We start from the raw sequence: 20,544 nt of genomic DNA, 5'->3' as shown, positions 1-20,544 counted from the left end.
ACGCATAACCATTGACCAAACATGTGCATACCTTATAACTAAAGGATTTTGAATACTTGAAGTACTTCTGAGCTCCAATGGTGTCAATTATTTATTCAGAGTTGAATATTTGAGAGACAGGAGGAGGAGAATCGCTTCTGCCTCAAAAATGGTGCGACCAAGAAAACAGAGCAATGACTTAGCACATGCACTGCTTAATGGAAGTGATTATTGTCCTAACACCATGTGATTATTTTATAATAAGGCAACATTTTGTTTTGGTGTAATTTAATAATAGGCAAACAGTTTGCTTACACATTAGTCAGGGTCCTCAGCGACTATGTTTCGTCCCATGAGGGCATGAATTGGGACAATATTCCTCATCTGATATTAATTTAATAATCACAATTGAAAATGGAGCTTCATTAATTAACCTTTACCAACCCGTAATTGAGCTTGTTTAGTGTACTATATGATTGATCACATGAAGAAAAATGAAAGTCTCGTTTGCAAGCATCTTCAAGGTTTGCAATTTATACAGTTGGCCGGAATTAGGAAATACGACATCATGGTAAACAAAAAATAATGTGAGAGAAACTTCCATGTAACGAAATGTAACTTATGCTGTGAGAATAGTTAGTCGTCCATTTCTCTCACTCTCTCTCCTAATGCATCGAAATTTATATATGTTTCATTTTATTCTTTTGTTCACATACCTTATAACGTTTGGAGTGTCACTCATTTATTTCTCTCTCTCTCTTTTTGTGTGCCGAAGAATTATTTTGATTAATCATCATGTCGAATTATTTTGGTTAATCATCATGTGAGACTCATTGTATACACTAGGTTTAGGTAAATCTTAATTACAAAAAGCGACTCGAAAGGACAAATAGGAGAAAAACTTTGGTAACCATCATAATTGCTAGTAATCTTTTTGGTAAATAGTTGGCTGTAATTCTTGGAGTTCGATCTAGTGGGAAACCAAACCAAAGCAACAATGAATGATGAAGCTAATCCACCAACTCATGTTTAGGTCCGTGACTTGCTACAGAAACCAAACCAGAACAAAATTTCCAGATTCTTCGCTGCAGGCACCCATCAAAAAATCAGAAGTTCAGGTAGGTCCAAATGAACAAAACTTTCCAGATTCTTAGCTGCAAGGCGCCCATTACAAAATCTGAATTTGAGGTAGGTCCACATGAGGAGTTATATGACTACCCAGCGACTCAGCATCACATGTTCAATTTAATATCTTCCAGATTTTGTGTACACAAATGCCATTACGAATCAATAAAGTTTGAACACAAATGTAAAACCTCATCCCAAAATTATCCCAAGTTCCTCACAATTAAACTTTTTTGCATCCGAGTTCGATGAGAGAAATTTAGAATATCGATTTGTGAAAAGATAAAAAAAAAACATTAAAACCAAAGATTAACACAAATGGATGATATAATATGACAACAGAAGTACATAAAATGAGAATATTACATATATATAAAGAACTTCAACCACTCATGGCTAGCAAGAAAAAAACCAGCAGACCATGATGAAGATTTTTTACATCATTGTATGAACATCAAACCCAATTTGACCCAAACTAGAAAACTAGACTAAAATTACTACAATGTGTAACCCTGCAGATGCCAAAAACTTGATTGCAGTGGCCACCAGAAAAGAAGACCCCTAAACAAATTACTTAGAGAGACTGACTGACCAAACTAAAACATACTCAATTACAATTAAACATGATTAATTAAAGCTAATTAATTGAGGATGGAGGCCCAATCAATCTCAGAAGGGTACTTCTCCAACATAGCTGTGCTCTCAGAACCACTGCCGTTTTCCCATGGCAAAAACTCTGCGTTGTCGGCGAAAGTCAGATCGGACAAAGGAGAAGAACCAGCAGACCCGTCGCTATCAGTCATCACCGGCGACGAGGAGGTCTCCACCTTCACCTCCGGCGGCGGCGCCGGAGCTCGGGCGGCGGAGGACCTCTTGCTGGGCTTTCCTGCTGCCTTCCCCTGTTTCTGGGTTTCAGCCAAGCCTTCGCAGATGGCTTGAAGCTTGGCGTCGACGGAGGAATGCAGAGGCTTGTACTCACCGAAATCGCCTCCAACGGAAGAGCCGTTGTGCCTGAGGTGCGGGAAATTGAGCCTAGCGAAGTCTCCTCTGAGCTTGTAAGCTGCCTTGTCGTAGGCCAAGGCGGCTTCTTCAGCTGTGTCGAAGGTGCCAAGCCAAAGCCTGGTGCGGTTCTTTGGGAGCCTGATCTCAGCGACCCATTTGCCCCAATGGCGTTGCCTTACACCCCTGTAAAGCTTGGTGGGTTTTGGCGGCGAACCAGAAGAACCCACCTGCTTCATCGGGATGGGTTTGGGGCTAAGGAAGCTGAGGGTATGAGATTGGTGGTGGTTTTCTGGGAGAGTAATTTGTTGTTGCTGAATCTGATAGTTTTGCCAAGCCAGGTTGGGCTGGTTTTGAGCCTGGATCTGGACTTGGATCTGGTGGATCTGAGAAGGGGTTAGGTGGTTCAGCCCAATTGAGCCAGGTTGCTGCTGCTGCAGCTGCTCAAAGAACCCATCTGAAAACAGGGTCATGGAGGAGGAGGTGGAGCAACCATCTTGGTACAAATCGGGCTGATGGATTGTGGTGGTTGTGGGGATTGAAGGAGAGAAAGAGAGGTAGCTGTTGTTGTAGGAGGGGGAGGAAGAGGTAGAAGGGAAAGAAGGAAGAAAGGGGTTTGAGGTTGAAGGAGGAGGAGAAGGGGTAGTGGGTATGGAGCTGGGTGGCGATGAAGAAGCACCCTTCATAAAAGGCTCAAGTGCTTCCATCAGCTCACCCCTAAAGGGATCTGATGAAGATTGAAAAGCTCTGCTACTGTAGAAATCCATTGTAGCTGCCATGCCTCCTTCAAATCTCTCACAAATCACAAAACACTAGCAATTAAAAATTTAGACAAAATAAAAAGATAGGGAAAAATAAAATGCTGAAACTTGTGCCTAGAAATCAACCTGTTCTTATCAAAATTAAAGAACAGATAGTGGGTTTTTACAGAAAATACAGACAAAACCCAGAAAAATTAGAAGAAAGAGATTTCAAATAAACAACCTCTTTTACTCCCAGAAAATTAAGAAGAAAAAAAAAAAAAAAACCAACCTTGAGGGACCAAAAATCACCCTCCAAACTGATTTTCAAAGGAAAAATAAAACTAAAAACTTAACCAAGCAGCAAAGAGAAAAAATAATAATTATATAAAACCTGGATCTCGATTCTGAAAACACCTGGCTTTCGAGAAATCCTTCTAAGTTTGCTTTTTGTTAATTTGAAAAACAAACCCAAAAATCATAACTTTGAAAGACAGATGATTAACAGAAAGGGATTCAGAGAAGCGGGGATTACAGAGAGGGGGGGAAAATAAAATTAAAGAAGAAAACCCAAGAACACAATCGCTCTGATCTCAACTCTCACACTGTTTTTTTTGCTTTATTTTTTTGCTGTGAATGTATCACTCGTCCTCACTGTGTTTTTGTCTCAGCACCTGCCTTCTTCTTCCAATATATAAAGACCCTGGGCCTCTTAATTACCTCTGCTAATCGCGTCGTTAATCCCAATTATCTCACTCTAAGCCCCACTTGCTCTTTTTTTAATTGTTACGTCCCTCTCTCATCCAGTCCCGGTTCTGTTCATGACGTAAGGCTCATTCATTGAATGCACCAGAGCGAATGGAAACCTGCCACGTACCCTCTTCCATGCTTGATTTATAGACACGTGTCCTTTGCCAACGGACACCTGTCGGTGGACTAGTAGTTGGTCGTGGCTTAAATGTGTTGCCAAGCTTGTTGACCATATATAGCGTTCACACCTTCTTGTAGTTTTGAGCCTCTGTCCTCTCATTTCCTCTTTCTTGAGTTCTGACAAAACTCTCCACAAATAATACAACCAATTAGGATAATATAAATATACAATTTCTTAAATACATTCAAAATAAAGAAATGTGTAGATAAATACGTGATTCAGATTTACAGTCTGACAACATAAATTTCTCTTCTTTATTTTTCTAACGGTTTAGTAAGAAAATATTTCTCATGATGTCGTAGATGAATAAACAAACTAATCTTGATTGTAAATGTACACATTATATTAGAATTATTTACACTAACAGTCTCTAAAGTTTTCCACTTTTTCTCAAAATTCTATGAGATTTTAGAAATTACACGAGTAAACAAACTAATCTTGAATGTAAGTATAGATGTTATATTATCAAATATTATTTCAAATGCGATTTATATATAATTGATTGTCTCATATCATATCGTTAGTTTGTGGTTCCAAACTAATCTTATCAATTAACAACTGACAATCGTTATCTATGCATTCTTTAATGCATGATCCAGAGTCTTTCTATAAGGCATGATGATCCACTATGTTTTGACATGGCCAAGTATGATATAAAACCTTATCCCCACGATAAGCTTAGTTCACCAAAAGTGAGGAAAGCCGAAGTTGATGGACGGCTAGTGATGAAATAATTGGGTTACCACTATACCAACTCCCTTCCATTTTGTGGGTTGACAATTTTATAAGTATATAATATTATTTAAAAAAAAACATGTATATTATTTATAGGATGGTGTAATAGTGCCGGTATATAAATTAGTGTAGGTTTCTAAATTTTGAATGATTAAGACAGCCCCACATTCTACAAGCAAATGGAAGCATCTAGCTCTAGATGAAGATGATGATGAAAAACTCATCTAATTAACTAATTAATCCTAATCTTCTCCACGATCTAATCTTCAAGCTTAATTATTAATTGCAATTATATATTTAATGGAAAGTCTCGTGCGCGTACCAAAAGACTAAACAAAAGTTCAACCATAGTTTGAGTGACACAGACATAAAGGTGCTATGACAGCCGTTGATGATCAGGAGATATGACACAAAAAGAAGGTATCTGATGTCATGATTACATATCGGATGGTGGAGGATGTCCCTTTATATTTCGTCTATCAGAAGCTAGACAAATGGTAAAGCTAGCTACATGGAAATACTTGACTTTGGGTTTGCATTTCTTAACTTTGGTTTTATTTTTGGTAACCACAGTTAGAAAGAGAAGGAGGAAGATTTGAACCGCAAACAGTCGGATGTAGGATTAACTACTCTGAATCATTTAAAGAGGATTTACATTTGAATCTTGGTTTCTCATAACAAAACTAAAAGAGGATTTACATTTGAACTCGATTTCCCCAATTGATTGGCTCAATTGGAGATACCTACATCAACCATGTCACACTACGTATAAAATACACTCAATCATTTTGTTCGTAATTTGAGAGTGGGCGGAGAATACGGCGTACACTGGAGTGGGAACCAACATGTCACGTGCAGGACCACGCGATTGGGACAAGCTCTTCAATTGCGGCGCCAGACTCAGTCTAGAATTTCTCAACCCATCCCCACCAGCACATACGCCTTACGATGATAGTGAGTTCCGACACGTGTCATGATCCAGACGGAACGTGGGTTCCACGGATTATGGAACGGCGTGGGAGCAGAAACACTGCAAGGCGTGCTAAATATTTTAATGGTTTATTGTGTGTGCGAGTGGAGAGTGATTAGAGCAAAAGAAACGTTTCGGGCAAGTTGGTTGGTTGACCGAATCGGGTTAAGCGAATCGCGAATGAATCTTGCGGCATGTCGGGCGGAACCCGAAGCCCAATTCTTTCCATGATGCCATGTTTTGTAGTCGTGCCTTTGTCTTCAAGTCTTCCAAATTCTAACGTAAAGCAATCGATTTTCCTTTTTTTTTGGGGTTTGAATTATTGCTTAGTTTTATTTTTTTATTTGGGACTAAAAATTAAGTTCCATATTTTTTATTTTAACCCGGACTTCATACCCCAAAAAAATAAAATTAAAAAAACAAAAAAATTCTGGCATTGATAATCAACCAATACCAACTTGAGGTTGCGGCCTTTAGAGCAACTCCACCCCTAAGGGCAAAGTCTAAGGCAAGGGCAAGCAAGGGCTGTCACTATTCACATGAATAGTGGCAGCCTTGCCATTTGTGGTTCCACCCATGAGGGCTAAGTCTAGGGCAAATACTATTCATTGTACTTTATTTCCTATTTTTTTAATACTTTAAACCATTAATTTTGATAATCTTTTGTAATTAAATTTTCGGATAATATTTTTGGTTGTCACGTGTCCATTGTTTTAAGAAAAGATTTTCGGATGAGAATCTCGATTGCCACGTGTCTTATTCCAGATAAAATTTTCGGATATTCATTAAAAAAAATTATAATCTCAGATTTCATATAACATTTTCACCCTCTAAAATTGTACCACGTGTCCCATGTCAGATAAGATTTTCAGATATTTTAAAAAAATTATAATCTCATATTTCAGATAAGATTTTTTTTTTCTTTCTACAAATGGAAAGTAGTAGAAAAATGTGAGTGGAGGATAAAAAATATTGGAAGGAGAAGAGTTTGTATGGAGAATTGGTGTGGGAAGTGAAAAATGTGAGTGAAGAGTAAGAAATATTGGAAGAAGAATAGTTTGTGTGGAGAATTGGTGAGGAAAGTGAATAATGTGAGTGGAGAGTAAAAAATATTGGGGATGGAGAAGAATTGTATGAAGATTTTGTGTGGAAAGTAAATAAAATGGTTAGGTATTTATAGGGAAAAAATACATAATTTTTTGGTATTTTTTTAAAAAAATTTCAAAATTTTTCAGAATTTTTTTGCAATTTTTTTAGCAAAAAAAACGAGGACCGTCGGATTTCTGGAAAAAAATCCATCGGAGCGTCCCTGGCGCGACACGTGGCTTGTTACAGTTGGTTGCTGTCAGGGATGACGTCAGCATGACGTCATCCAACTCGGGCTGAAGCCCAGGCTGAAGTTGCCCTTGGGCCTGCCCGGGCTCGTGGGACCCAGCAGCTGCCCGGGCTCTCTTCCTCGCGCTGGAGCTGTGTTGGGCTCGCCTGGGGGCCCTTCTACCCGGGTTGGGTCTTGCGCTGCCAGTGCTCTTATGTCTAGAGTAGGTGGTAACCATGTTTGGGACCAAATGTGGCCGGAGTGATTTTTGATATTTTAGATAGTGATATAAACCTTTCTGTTCGTCTTCAATTAAACTCTCTTCGTTGGAAAAAAAATGAAAAGAAGAAATAATGTGTTGTTGAGTAAACTTGTGATTTCCACTTTTACACTTAATAGTATATTATCCAGGTTGTAATAGTGAACTTCAAATTATAGAACTTATAAAAATAATATCCAAAGGAATACCATTTGTAAAGTTGTTTGTTTTGTAAATCTATTTCAATACGATAAAAATTATTAAATTGTGGTAGTGATGATGATGATGATAAGAGCGAATACGATGTCACTTGTATTAGGAGTTATAGTGACTATGAGCTCAGTGGTTTCGGTAGAAAAATGGCGACAGAGTTGGTGGTGCTAGTAGCACCGACGGCATCAATGGTGATGGTAATGATATTGGTGAGGCAAATGTTGCGAATATTGATTAAAAAGTGTAGTTTTTATGGAATGCAGGTAATGTAATGTGGTAAGAGGTACATCTTTACAACTCATTCTTACCTAATGTGGTGTATGATAACTAGCTTTTGACTTTCTTACCACAATCGCATGCATTATAATGTCAAATTCATGCTTCATTAGGTCAGGCGCCATGATTAAATCAACTTCAAGGCTGCATTCGTTATAATTTTTTAAGTTTTCTTTTGAATGATGCGTCAATATGCTTGTCACAATTCTGATTCTATATTTCTAATTAGCACAATTCAAAATGATCCGAAATTTAAAGAAATGAAATACACTGTCACATCTTTTGGTAAATATTTGAGAAATAAATTTAATAACTTTGACAATATTTGTAGTAAAATAATTTTCTTAATATTTTGTAATATTAGACGAGAAGAAGGTTCTTTTGAGTATTGGATGGATCAAAATTCACATCATATCAAATCATTCATGCATCCTATCTACTCTACTTATTTTTCATATGGGGCTCCCATTGCATTTACACATAACTCCAAAATTCTCCTTCCTCTTATAATCAAAAAATCTGATATGAAAGCAGTTACAATATGATATTAGAGTAAAATAACCTGATAGAACTCGTTTTACGTAAGTTAAAATATGAACCGTCTTGTCCACTCATATTATAAATCATAGACAAATTAGATCGTATCGTTGTATATTTCTCCAAATACATACCTCATTTGATATTTAAAACAATTACATACCTCATAGACAAAAAAGAAAACAACTCATTCTAGGTTTAAAATATTCAGAATTATTTTCAGCACTTCAAAATATTCAAAATGTCTCCAACAGAAAAAATAAACAAAATGTCATCTCATCTGTATGGAGAGCACGTGATAAATATGTGGGGACCATTGGAGCGTTTTTGACGCGGTTTCGCGCCTCTCTTCTCTCACACAACGGATCTTGCACTCAACGCCACAGCCGTTACCAACATTTTATTTAAATTAATTAACTGAGGTTTTTTTTTTTTTGGGTCCAAGTAAATTGTGGTTAGTGACTCGTGCGCACCGGCCCTTGACTGCCGTTTTGTAGAAAGCTGCTAGACAATTTGGCTGGGAGCTTACCCAGTCCACGGTCTATTGTCGGTGTCAAATTTCGGTCTAGCAGAGCACTCAACTCACCTGCACCTCACGTGATATCAGAAAACGCGGCTTTGACCAAATTCAGGTTTGATTTATTTATTTATTTACAACTTTTTCCATCGTCTTATTTTTCATACATCACATCAAAATTTTATTTTCTTTATATATAGCAAAAAGCTTAAAAAGAAAAAACCCAATGGTTTTCAAATTTTCTTAACGACAGGTGATCTTTGATTACTTGAAGTAATGAGTAATGAGGTTTGTATGTAACCAAAATCCTAGTAGTAGTAGGTAGAAATGCTTCTATGGAGTTCTAAAAGATTCTCCACATTTCGTGACAAAATTTGTATACTCTTTTCTACGTAATTCCTTATGAGGAGGCAAACCCTTTTGTCCTTTAATTCAGATAATATTTTGTACAATTTCATCACCCAATAACTCATCCAAGAAAGGATTACCCAATTGTCTTAAGCTCACGGACAAAAACTTGCCATGATTTAGCTTAGATTAGGTGGATTTTTAAGTCTAATATTTTGTTTGTGCCTTAGATGGATTTATTACACCAAATCACCGATTGTATATAGCAGGTTCTAGAAACTACACAAAACCTTTTGTAAAGTGCGTGCGGAATTTTAAGAAAATTGTGAGTTTTACGCACACTTCTTACTTTTGTGAGCGGTGATGAACGTATTACACCCACTTTACAAAAAGAGCATCTCGAATTTATTAGGTCAAGTTTCAAAAATCTTTACAACTACTTTAGAAGAGTACCTTAAAGATGATTAACCAAAAAAAAAAATATGCACATGCATTAATTAACATGTCCAAATCTATTGACTAGGTTTCCAAAACAAGCTGCCTAGCATTAGAATGAAATTTAAGGTTACAATTTGGCCACCTGAGCCACAAGCATGCCAAAAAAGAATTTGGTTCACAAAAGTCTCAAAAAGGAGTACAAATTAGTGCAACCACCTCCTTTTGCCACGAGTTACAGACAAGTCAAAGTGATTAAGGCTTCTCCTTGGAATTTCATGTACAACGTCTAGTGTGTTTCCCAATCAAGGGTGGCAAGTAATGGAGAAGGTAGGCCATTGATGGTTGATAATTAATTCTTGAAGAATGCTACACACAGGGGTTCATACGCGGATGAGCTATTCTAGACGTTGATACATTATAAATTTCACAAACACCGACGGCTAAAATCAATTCATGCCTAAGTGACTGACCTTAATGTTGTTCTTTAGTTCTTTGTAACTAGAAGTCTAGAAGAAGGGGCCATAGCAGGGAGGCCCAGGGCATTGAATTTGAATTGTTTTGCGACTAAGCAACGCAAAGTAATAGTTGTCGTTGTCATTTTCAAAGGTGCGTTTCATGTCATTATAGCCAAAGATATTTCAATGGATTCGGTGGGTGTCCTCAACTTCAACTTTTCCACGACACTGCTCATGACTCTTGATCTTGACTGTTTATAATTTCTTCAAGCCTCTTCTTCTTATTTGCTGATACATATGCCTTTTTTCCACTGTCAATTGCCTGAGCCTCAGGTACAAAAACAGTACCAAGTTTGATTTGAATTTGAATAGGACCAAAAAGCCCTTAGTGAGAGCATCATGAAGACTTATGATGCCCAACCCATCAAAAGTAATGTTAAAACAATGAAAAGTTTTTAGGGCCTCGGTTGGAATGTTGCATAAAAGCGAGCAGATGGAATTCCCAAAGTCTTCTGAATTTTCTTTCTGTTCAATCTTTCCAATTTCTTTTGTTCTTATTCGATTTCTTTTTTTTCTCCCTTTTCAAACTATGTTGGTCATTCAAGAAGAAAACTATTACTAGCTTATTAATTTTATTCACCAAATGACGTGTAAGTATGCATACCTATTAATATTTGATATTCTGAAATTCACAAGGTTTAGAATGAGTTAATTTTCGAACAAATCAAATGATACAATTACGTTACTCAAGGAACAAAATTATTGAACGAATTCCGTGACTTAAAGATACATAGTTCTAAAAAATTGATGATGAACTTGTGTGTTCATCTTTAAAATTGAGTAGCGCTATATTTAGCACTTGGTAGGGTCAAATTTCAATGCCTATAAGTAAACCTAACAAATGTGTTTGGAAATATATCTTAAGATTTTCAAAAAGATTGGATCAATCATACTCTTCTAGCATCTCCAAAGGAAGACGCAAAAGAGTATTCAAACCTCATTTGCTTTGCCATATCAGCATTTTCATGCTCTAAGGGAAGAGTCAAATGGATAGGCAAAATATACATACTCTCCTCAACAAGGCAATACTCTCTCACCTACTTTCTATAAAATATAATAGTAAATGTAAAAGATAAAAATAAATAATATAATAATAGTTTGTAGACTTGCATTGCCGAGTCCCTGTGAGTAAGTGACCAACTCTTTTCATAAGGTAAATAGGTAGGCAACATGCCAACTAAATTATATAATACAATTTTGTGTATTTCATCTGCAGACTTCTTAGAGATTATTATGAGGATATTATTTTTATCCCTTTTTATAATATTGTGGATAGGGGATTCGTCTTTGTGGTTTTATATTTATTTAGCACTCATTATTCATCAACTTTTAATGTTATTAATTAAATAAATAAAAACCCCACTAACGCATTTTTTAATGTTAACATTCGACCTTGTTTTAAAATAACGAAGGTGAAAGGATATGAGAACGAAAGAGAAGAATACATGAACTTTTTAAATTTATTTATTTTGTGTGTGTGAGAGTAGATAATATGAAAAACAGTGTTTGTCTTAGGTAAGCCCAGGGACAGCCAAACAGAGTCCAATTTATAAGTATTTGGGCTAGACTCTTGGCCCAACGTCAAACCAAAACCCACTTACCTCTATTATTAGTATGTCTCTCATTGTTTTCCGTTTTCTTTTCTGGGCACAATCGCTCCCTTCTCTGACTGAAAGAGTAAACATTGATTGAAAAACAAAGCCAGAAAAGAAAAGGGAATTCACACACACACATGTCACGTTTACTTACAAGTAATAAGAATGAGAAGAAAGAGAATGATTTTCATTCATGACTTCTCCAATATTTACTTACACATAAACAATCATTAAGTACGCAGATCCTACCTAAAAATCCTTAATCAAATATCCAAGGAATCGATTTCTTTGCGAAAGCTTTTTATCATAACTCAAAAGGAGGTTTTACCCATGCCAACTAAGACAGGCAACAGTGCCTCCATCTTCTAGATTTCATCTACCATATTCATTCAACACTAAACTCCATTTTAATTTTCTTTATTGACCAAAATCTGCATCCTCAGCTCCTCCATTTAATATTATCTTAGAAATGTTTGACAGTTTTCTGTTGCACCAACCGCTCTAAATCCAGCTACCTTCAAGTTCAATTCTAACTTTCAAACCTACCGAATACAAAACGAGTTTCTATATATATATATATATATATTAAATGAGGGGAGCTTTGAATGGAAACTGCCTACGATATCTATAACGAGCGGGACGCAATTGCACCCAGAACATTCTTAGATCCTTTTCATGACAGTTCCAAATCAAATTAAGGAAACCAGTGAATGGATCTATATTTGGTGGTAGTGGAGATACTTGTGGTGTTATTTCGAGTCAATCATTTGCGATGTGTTTTAACTTTCGGATACAAAAATACAACTTTCCAACAAGTCAATGTGTAATACTGCCACGATGGCATCCCCTTTACATGTAAGTTATGCAGCAGTCAATGAATTCTTATACATGAAATGGATTTTTACAGAAGCAAAAGAAAAATGCTGGACTAAGATTGAAAATTTTCTATCACACATTTTTACAATCTTTAGTTTGGCTACAAAATAGGACTGAAACCAACAATACATGACAATAGCAAAAGATCAATGGTTCAAGAATTTTAAAAGAACAAAATATTGAATAAACCATATCTGTTTTCAATATACACATTGACCGGAATGACCTTTACAAGACCAGAAGTTGTTCTCCATTTCTGCTTACTCAAAAAATACTTCACAGAAATAGACACCCAAACGACAATTAAGAGAGCAAAATGCCAACACCATGTTTTTTTCCCTAAAAACTGTGGATCTATCTTACTATTATAATTACGGAGGGACCCTTGAGTTCAAAGTCCCCAATAGTATTTGTAAACACTGTTAGTTAAGAAAACCTCAGCTAAAAATACACCTCCATCTTTACACGGGTGCTGGACTTGGAGACATTCCACTAGAACACTGCTTCTAGATATTGGTTGTGATGCCTCTTGTTGAACTCTAATACGCTACCATAAGTGCGATCGGCGATCCCAACAAACAGAGCTTCAGTGTCAGGGCTAAAGGATATCCCGGCAATCTCACCAAACAGATCAATCTCTTGTCCCTTGATGTACCCGGACTGGGTATCCATGATGTGAACAAAGTCTGCTGGCTCAGCCATGGCCATGAACCGGCCATCGGAGCTGAACTTAATGGCTCTTATTGCTCCCATCCTTCCCTTCAACACAGTGAGGGACTCTGAGAGGTTCCTTATGTCCCATAACCTGCAAGTAGTGTCTTGATTCCCAGTAGCCAAAATTTGTCCGTTCGGGTGCCACGCAGAGGAAAAGGAATAGTCTAAGTGTCCTTTGAGGTTTCCAATGGCCTATGTCGAGTAGGTAATAGATCAGAACACTTCATGTGGTTTGGATAAAAAAATAAATCGGATGCAAAAAAATAATGCGACTTACTTTTCCAGACTGGGCATCAGCAATCAAGCAGTCTGCACTATCACCAAGAACTGCAACCAGCTTACCGTCTGGACTAACAGATGTGTTCTGCCAAGATCCATTAACGAAATAAGCAAACATGAGGAATATAGAAAAGACAGATTGGCACCATAAATAACGGTTTTTGTAGAGGGTACTTACATTTACAGACCAATCAAAGGAGAATTGATTTAGGCAAGAAAAATTTTGGACATCAAAAACTCTGACTTGAGCATCGTTGTTTGCAGCCATTACCCTCATTGACCCACTACACAGAGAAAAGTTCATTTATACTCCTTCCAAGTCAAACAACCTATATAGTTTATGGCAGAGAACTTACGTAGGGCTTTGGAAAATGTCCACTGCATTTGTGATGGCATTGTCATCTGCTGTTACTTTTGAGCAGAAAGCAACTCCAGGTTGATTGATGTGCTGCCCAACACAAAAGAAAAATATCAACATTGGGAGAATAGTGCTACGACAGATTCAGTACATGAACGAGCATTTTATTTGAACATTTCCATATACATTTATTTGAACATTTCCATACCTTACAGATGAGCTCGCCTTGGAAGCCCCCAACAACCAATAAGTTTTCCTTAACAGCCATAGTGCTTATCTGCACCCTAGAGAGTGGCTGAGCCAACAACCCAGGTCGTTTCTGAAAGAAAATACCAACTTAAATCAGAAATTTTTTTTAGTAAGGATTTCAGCAATGAAACCTGACTAAAAAAAACCAAATGTTTCATACCTCAGTAGGCACAATTGGTTTTGATACATTGAGTACTTCTTTCCCTCTCCTGAGCAAAGAGGACCAGTGCATTACTGAAAAGTTCTGCATAAGGTATACATCATGCTTTGATGTGGCCCATACCAAATTCCTCAGCTGCACAAGGAGAAAGAAACCAAGTAGACGGACATCTTAGTAACAACATTCTGCCATCCAAGAAAGCAAATAAGAGTATTAAAACAACCCCATATCTGTGTATGCCAGATGACAAATATGAACTAAAGGTAAAAAATGCTGTAGAAGTTACATAAGACAAGTGCTTTTCTATTTTGTCTTCTCCCTAGAGTGTCTTTCAGAGATCATGCTTTATTTTATTCCTGGATTATAATTGTGCTATAAGCTTTAACATTGTGTGCAATTCTTTTCTACTCAAAATCTTGTTGCAACTGAGTACCTAATGAACTACTGAAGCCAAAGTATATAAGCCATTTTGTCTGAGTTGATACATAGGTACCCATAAAAACTAAAATCATTAATGTAGTACTTATAGGTCAGTGGCCAGTATATAAAAACCATGCATCATTTAGCCTTTACTTTTCCAGGCCGGTATAAGTTTTTGTAAGTTGGAAGACAAAGTTAAACTCTAAGGCCCTGAAGTGATGGGTAGTGACATGGAGACATCCCATGCATATGCACTTCTCCGGGTATGAGACAAAGGCATTTGAACAAATTTCCACTTAGGCAAGACTACAAACAGGTCACTGGGCAAATAAATTTGGGGATTAACATGACAACCACATCAGCCAAGGGAAGTGCATCCAACCATTAAGAAAGTACAGGTAAATGAAACACAATGATCACTCTTTGACCCTCACAGAGAAAGAAAAAACCAACAAAATATGGCAGAATAAATTATTATGAACAATCCAATGACATTCTTAATCACAAAGAGACAGACAATATATATACTTGAAAAGTAGCAATGCAAACCACCATAACAAAATATACCAGCAGATAGTATGTAACCACATCAACGTAAACTTTGGATGACAATAAACAAATGTCAAAGAAACGCAAATGTGATGACCCTGTATGATAAAAGCCAAATTAAAGCAAATGAGAAGGCCCTGTATGTCTCTAACAACTCTAGAGAGAATTCAAAGTCTAAGAGAGCAAGGACTGTGTAAATCGGGCCCCGTAGGATCAGAAGTACTGCCACTACTTGCTACAGTGGCCTCTTAAATGCTCAGATATTTTCCTATCATACCATATAAACAATGTCGCGCCAGCAGCTCTAAGTTCCACCCTGCTTTAAGAGCTGAAATAAAAGAGAGCAATAGCAGGCCTAAATGCAAGAGATGGGTTAAAGTGAAATATTATTGTCAGCAGTCAACAGAAGCAATATATTTACCACCACAAATAAAAAAATACAAGGATAACTAAGATTCAAAAATAACAATGACCATGCAATATGCAAAAGAAATGGCATGCAGAAAATCAAGGCATAAAATGCACATGAACCATTTACAAAAGTATTTGAATTGCATGAGTAACCACTGTTAACCATGTAAGATACAAAAAGCGAGGGGATCCAATTCATCTTAAGTTTGAACATCAACCATAAAATGCAGTGCAGGTGACTGGTGCTCAACTGTTCACAACTAATCTTACACAAGTATACCTTAGTTAAGGGTTAGTTGTTGATATAACTGACATTTTAGATCCTATATCACCAAAAAGGTAAAACAGCTAACATACATCTTACTTTCAATTATAGCGGCTGCATAATGAGAAAATCTTTGACATCAGTAATGCAGAAGACACAGCAGCGTGTACGTGTGCACAGGTTTTTGTGTGTGTCTAGACATGCCTCATTATTTTGAAAAAGAAGGTTCATATCACCAGACGATATATCAGCATTAACACCAGGTTCCGTATCTCAGAGATACCAAATCGTACCATAGCCATTATGCATTCATATCCCCCAAATTAGGCATTAAAGCATCTCTTTGTGGAAAGGAGCAACAGACAGAATATTCAATAATGTACTTTTGAATCATGACAATTTAATTAATAAAAAATTTATACAAGCAGATCAAAGTACATAGAAAGTAGCCTTTATATGTATGCTAAAAGGGATCTACTGAATACAACCCAGTTTGATGCCATTATTTGCAGCATTTAGCAGTTCAAAAACATTTTTGGCCTTAGGCCAGTGCACAGAATATATTGATCTGACACGCATCTGAAATTAATCCTTCCATAAAAGGTGCAATTAATTTTCTGAAAGGATTCAACTGCAGAAAATTGCCCTCAGAACAAGGTTATCCTTATTACGAACTCCTATATTATAGGGGAAAAAAAGTAGACCAAGAAGGGGTGACCTAAATTATATAAAACTGATTTGGTCGAAATTGATTCTGTTTTTATTTAAGTTAAACAGCAATAAACTATCTTGACAATAGGATGTTCGCCTGTTGCCTACAGTTTAAGCAGAACCTTAGTTTAGGTTCATGAAGTACGCCAATTACATCTGAGATGATACAAGATCTAAAATAGGGCCCAACAAAGACAGAACCATTATGAACTCCATACCTTCCAGTGAATGGTTGAGGCACAGAACCATAATCACAAATTAAGATATCCATCATAAAGGATAAAACATTTTTACAAGACCTGCAAAACTACCAAACTAATAATATGCATATAACTACATTAAAAAACAGCTATAAATGGAATCTTATATCCAGCAGCAAAGCAAGGCACAAAATTCAAAAGGATATAAACTTTATACACACAGCATGCCTTCAATAAGTGACAAAAATAGTTAGGATATTATGATGAGCAATGCCCTTGAATAATCGAATGAATGCATGCAATATGAATATCAATAGTAGTTTTAAGAACTTAATGTATCCAAATGATTGCTAAATGAATATGAAGAAGAAAAATATGCAAATGTTGCACCATTACACATGGATGAAGTTTTGAAAAAATAAAAACAGGGAAGTGAAGGTTTATATGAACTCAACATCAAAATATTCCTATGTCTTCAAATAAAGTCACAAACCAATTTTCTTTGAAAACATTTCAAACAGTATATAGAAGAAAGCACAAAATATCTACCTGGAAATGGACAATTGTAGACTTGACAATCCTTGTATTGTAGTGAAAGTCATAGAAGGTCTTCCCCATCTCTACTCGCAAGCACTCCTGTCAACATAGTATGTTCAGCAACGAGAAGATTCACAAAACTTACAACAAAAACAAAATTGATATAGCCGCTATAATGGGTAAAATAATTTCGTTTCACAAAGGACCGACATCAAAACATATGTAAAGATAAAGCCTTGAAGACCAACAAGGCATTTCTAAACCCGAAAAATACAGAACACAGAAGCAGAGGCCACAAAAAAGAGTGAAGAGTACAAAGTAGAAACCTTTTCGAGGTCTTGACGAGGGCGAGAGAGGCTCTCGTAGTTCTTGTACTGCTTCAATCGTGTCTCACGATACTTATCTCTGGTGAAGTTAAGCCTCTCCCATGGAATTCCCTGTATGTCTTTCCCGTTTCTAGCTTCCATAGCTGAAGTATCAGTCTTCACCTTGCGCTGCTGCAAATTCACCAAATATCACTCCTTTGGTTGTTTAAATTGTATAGAATTACCAAATTCAACAGGAAAAAAACAGAGCTCAATTACCTCATCAAAGTCGTCCTCAAAGTCTGAGTCGGCATCTTGGCTCCCACGGAGCTGGTTCTCAGCAAAAGCGTCGTTGTCTTCGAACTCAGCGACGTCGAAGTAGTCATCGACGACATACTCCAGCTCGTCGTTCTGAAACTGCGCCATCAACCTTCACACAACACACAGAACCCATAACCTCACACCATCAATCTTTCAACTTTTAATTTCTCAATTTCAAATTGAACTTTCAGAATTACAAATTAAAACACCAATCGATAACCAAAGAACAATGGCAGTGTATATAGCTCAATTTATACAGCGCGAAGCTAAAAAATGAAAACAAAACCGAAGTAAATACCGTGAATTGGGGGAGAAATCAGTTGGACTGGTGAGAAAAACAGAGTGTGTAGAGTTTTCCCGAGAAACAAACAGAAAAAGTAAGCGTTTTTGTTGGCGTGTGAGAGAGAATGAGAGGAATCTAAAAGATTGAGAAAGTGAAAAGAGAAGAAGAATCTGGAGCGAGGTTTGACAAAAGGGCGAGGAACGCTCAACCATTGACGCTCTACTTATAGTCTTTTCAGAAGAGAGAGAGAGAGAGAGAAACGGTAGGACCCGGAAGACGAAGCTGGAAGGTGCCAGCCAGCAAGTAAATTGCCACAATGCCATGTGTATTTTTAAAAGATTTTATTTTTATTTTAAAAATGTTTGTTACCTATTCTATTTCCCTATTTTAAATTATGATTTGATATGGTACCACTGGGAGAATATAAAATAAAATTTATAAAAAAAATCTTTTAAGAAAACTGCTTGGTCTATTTTCCACCAACTGCAACAGGAGGTCGGCTACGGTTTGACTGTGCTGAATGCCACAAAGACCTGACAGCTGTCAGGCAGTCAAAATACAAGTGGGTCCCTGCCCTGCCACCAATGTATCCAAAATGATATGGAGCCCACCGGATACAACCTACGGAGTCCACGTGGTAGGCTCACAGCGTGAGCTTCACAGCCTTGGCAGACCCAATTGCCACCACGTGGCACTCGCAGCTGACGGGTCCCACTTACCTCGCTTTCCGCTTCGCATACGTTAAAATTCGCTAACGACGTTAAAGAAGAAACGGGGTCGTTTTATTGCCCTGATCTGGTTAGTTGAAGGATTTAGCGTACACCGCTTTCTTTTGTTAAGAGGTCGGTGTGGTCAGGGTCCCACTGCCACTGCAGTCACGCGGGCCCACCATGGAGATTTTGGTTTGGATGAGGTTGTCGGTAATCTCTAATCACTAACCACTAATCAGTGTGGTTTGCTTAATATTGCTTCCAAAATCAATGGGTCGTTTATAACCTTTTTGATTTCAGGTACAACTCCTTTCCCCTAACCACCCCTTTTATCATATTTAGTTTCGAATTTTAAAAGTCATTTAGATTTTTATTTTATTTTATGTTTTTTCATTCTTGGTAAATTTTTATTTACTTTTTACTCCTTAATTTGTTGGAGAGAATCATATTATATATATATCACAATAAAAAGAGACGCAATGATACAAATTCAATTAAATGATAATCCACATTAAATTTAAATTCTTTTTAGTTAAGTATAGTACAAAAGATAGTCCTATTATATGTAGTGGCAGATCTAGAAATATTGTTCAAGGGTTGACGTATAAACAGTGACGAACTCAAGATTCCCGAGCTAAGGAGCACAATGTAAAAGTGTATAAATTTTTTTTAACCAAAAAAATAACACTAAAAAGAAAAAAGATAGTACTTTGATTCAAATCTCCAAAAATTAAGATAAGAGTACGACACTTATTCGGCAATTAAAATAATATATTTATTAATTTTTATTGTACTAACGTATTAGTTAAATATATCACTGGGGTAAAAGGTTAAAAGGATTTTATTAATAAAAATTTGGGCCATACTTTTGAAAAGACCTACAAGTTATTAATAAAACTTTGGGCCATACTTCTTTATCATTATACATGGCCCAGACTTATTAGAAAACCTACAAGTTAGTGAAAACTGAGTTTCAACTAAAATGAGGAATAAGCTAGGGCAACTTCATGACATCATCTTCTTCACTGCCTCTGCAACCCCAAAAAAATCCAAGTCGTGGTGCTGCAAGAGTTCGTTTGGAAGAAGGTTAGAAAGCACTGAGTAGCGCAAGACAAGCCTACATGGGACTTTCATCGAGCTCCCTACGTGCACACAAGCAGAGCCGGTCCTGGGTTTTCTAAGGCCCAGGGCAAATTTTCTCAAGTGTGCCCCTTTATACAAATTAAACAAAAATAAAAAATAAAAAATATTAACTAATTAATTTTATTAAAATTATAAGAATTTACAATCTTCAGTCAACTGGATACAAACACATGAAAGTGAGCATGAAAAAGCATTAGAAAACATACCGCCTCTTTGGAAATGACTGCTAGTTCGCCTGGCTTAAGCCCTTGTTTGGCAAACTCCCGAGCTGCATATCCCTATAATATTTGAAAACAAACATGTATTAAGCATTAAAAGTTATCGAGGCTTCCACAATACTGCAAAAAATTATCACAAAGCACAAACAGCAATTTTTCAACACTTGATCATTATTACCAAATGATTTTATTTATCATATTAAACCACAATTCTACACAAAACAACTACAAGAGTCGAGTATAAAAAGATTCTATATGTATCTTTAAAAAAAAAAATTACCTTCAAAGAAAGGCACTGGTCTAACTGGTGGATGATTTATTTTCCAACTCTGTTGGAGAAGAA

General features: G+C 36.7%; 2 protein-coding genes across 5 annotated transcripts; both read right to left on the bottom strand.

Annotated features, from left to right (window-relative positions):
- On the bottom strand, positions 1,414-3,571 carry LOC18788788 (ethylene-responsive transcription factor RAP2-13). The gene has a single exon (XM_007223159.2). It carries the CDS (start codon positions 2,880-2,882, stop codon positions 1,746-1,748), a length of 1,137 nt encoding a protein of 378 aa, XP_007223221.1. The 5' UTR covers positions 2,883-3,571; the 3' UTR covers positions 1,414-1,745.
- On the bottom strand, positions 12,522-18,384 carry LOC18791217 (uncharacterized WD repeat-containing protein C2A9.03). Of its 4 annotated transcripts, none has more exons than XM_020568012.1 (10): positions 18,146-18,384; positions 17,806-17,956; positions 17,548-17,718; positions 17,234-17,320; positions 14,129-14,263; positions 13,928-14,038; positions 13,718-13,809; positions 13,540-13,645; positions 13,360-13,446; positions 12,522-13,274 (listed from the first exon to the last, which is right to left on the bottom strand). In XM_020568012.1, the coding sequence occupies exons 1-10, from the start codon at positions 18,340-18,342 to the stop codon at positions 12,861-12,863; spliced, it is 1,551 nt and encodes a 516-aa protein (XP_020423601.1). In that variant the 5' UTR covers positions 18,343-18,384; the 3' UTR covers positions 12,522-12,860. The 4 variants fall into 4 exon arrangements, with proteins under 4 accessions (XP_020423601.1, XP_020423604.1, XP_020423613.1 ...); XM_020568015.1 differs by having other exon boundaries at positions 12,591-13,274; positions 17,548-17,715; positions 18,146-18,343; XM_020568024.1 differs by lacking the exon at positions 18,146-18,384 and adding an exon at positions 15,375-15,425 and having other exon boundaries at positions 12,591-13,274; positions 17,548-17,715; positions 17,806-17,892.

The sequence above is a fragment of the Prunus persica genome, chromosome G1, assembly GCF_000346465.2.
Source record: "Prunus persica cultivar Lovell chromosome G1, Prunus_persica_NCBIv2, whole genome shotgun sequence".
NCBI classification, from domain to species: domain Eukaryota; kingdom Viridiplantae; phylum Streptophyta; class Magnoliopsida; order Rosales; family Rosaceae; genus Prunus; species Prunus persica.
The sequence above is the reverse complement of the archived record's forward strand: the minus strand, read 5'-3'. Positions and strand labels throughout refer to the sequence as shown.

Coding starts and splice junctions, on each gene's coding strand:
- LOC18788788 (XM_007223159.2), bottom strand. CDS start 2,882: ATGGCAGCTACAATGGATTTCTACAGTAGCAGAGCTTTTCAATCTTCA.
- LOC18791217 (XM_020568012.1), bottom strand. CDS start 18,342: ATGGTTGAGCGTTCCTCGCCCTTTTGTCAAACCTCGCTCCAGATTCTT. Junction 17,321..17,547: donor CTCGTCAAGACCTCGAAAAG/GTTTCTACTTTG, acceptor CTATGTTGACAG/GAGTGCTTGCGAGTAGAGAT. Junction 14,264..17,233: donor CTACAATTGTCCATTTCCAG/GTAGATATTTTG, acceptor CTCCTTGTGCAG/CTGAGGAATTTGGTATGGGC.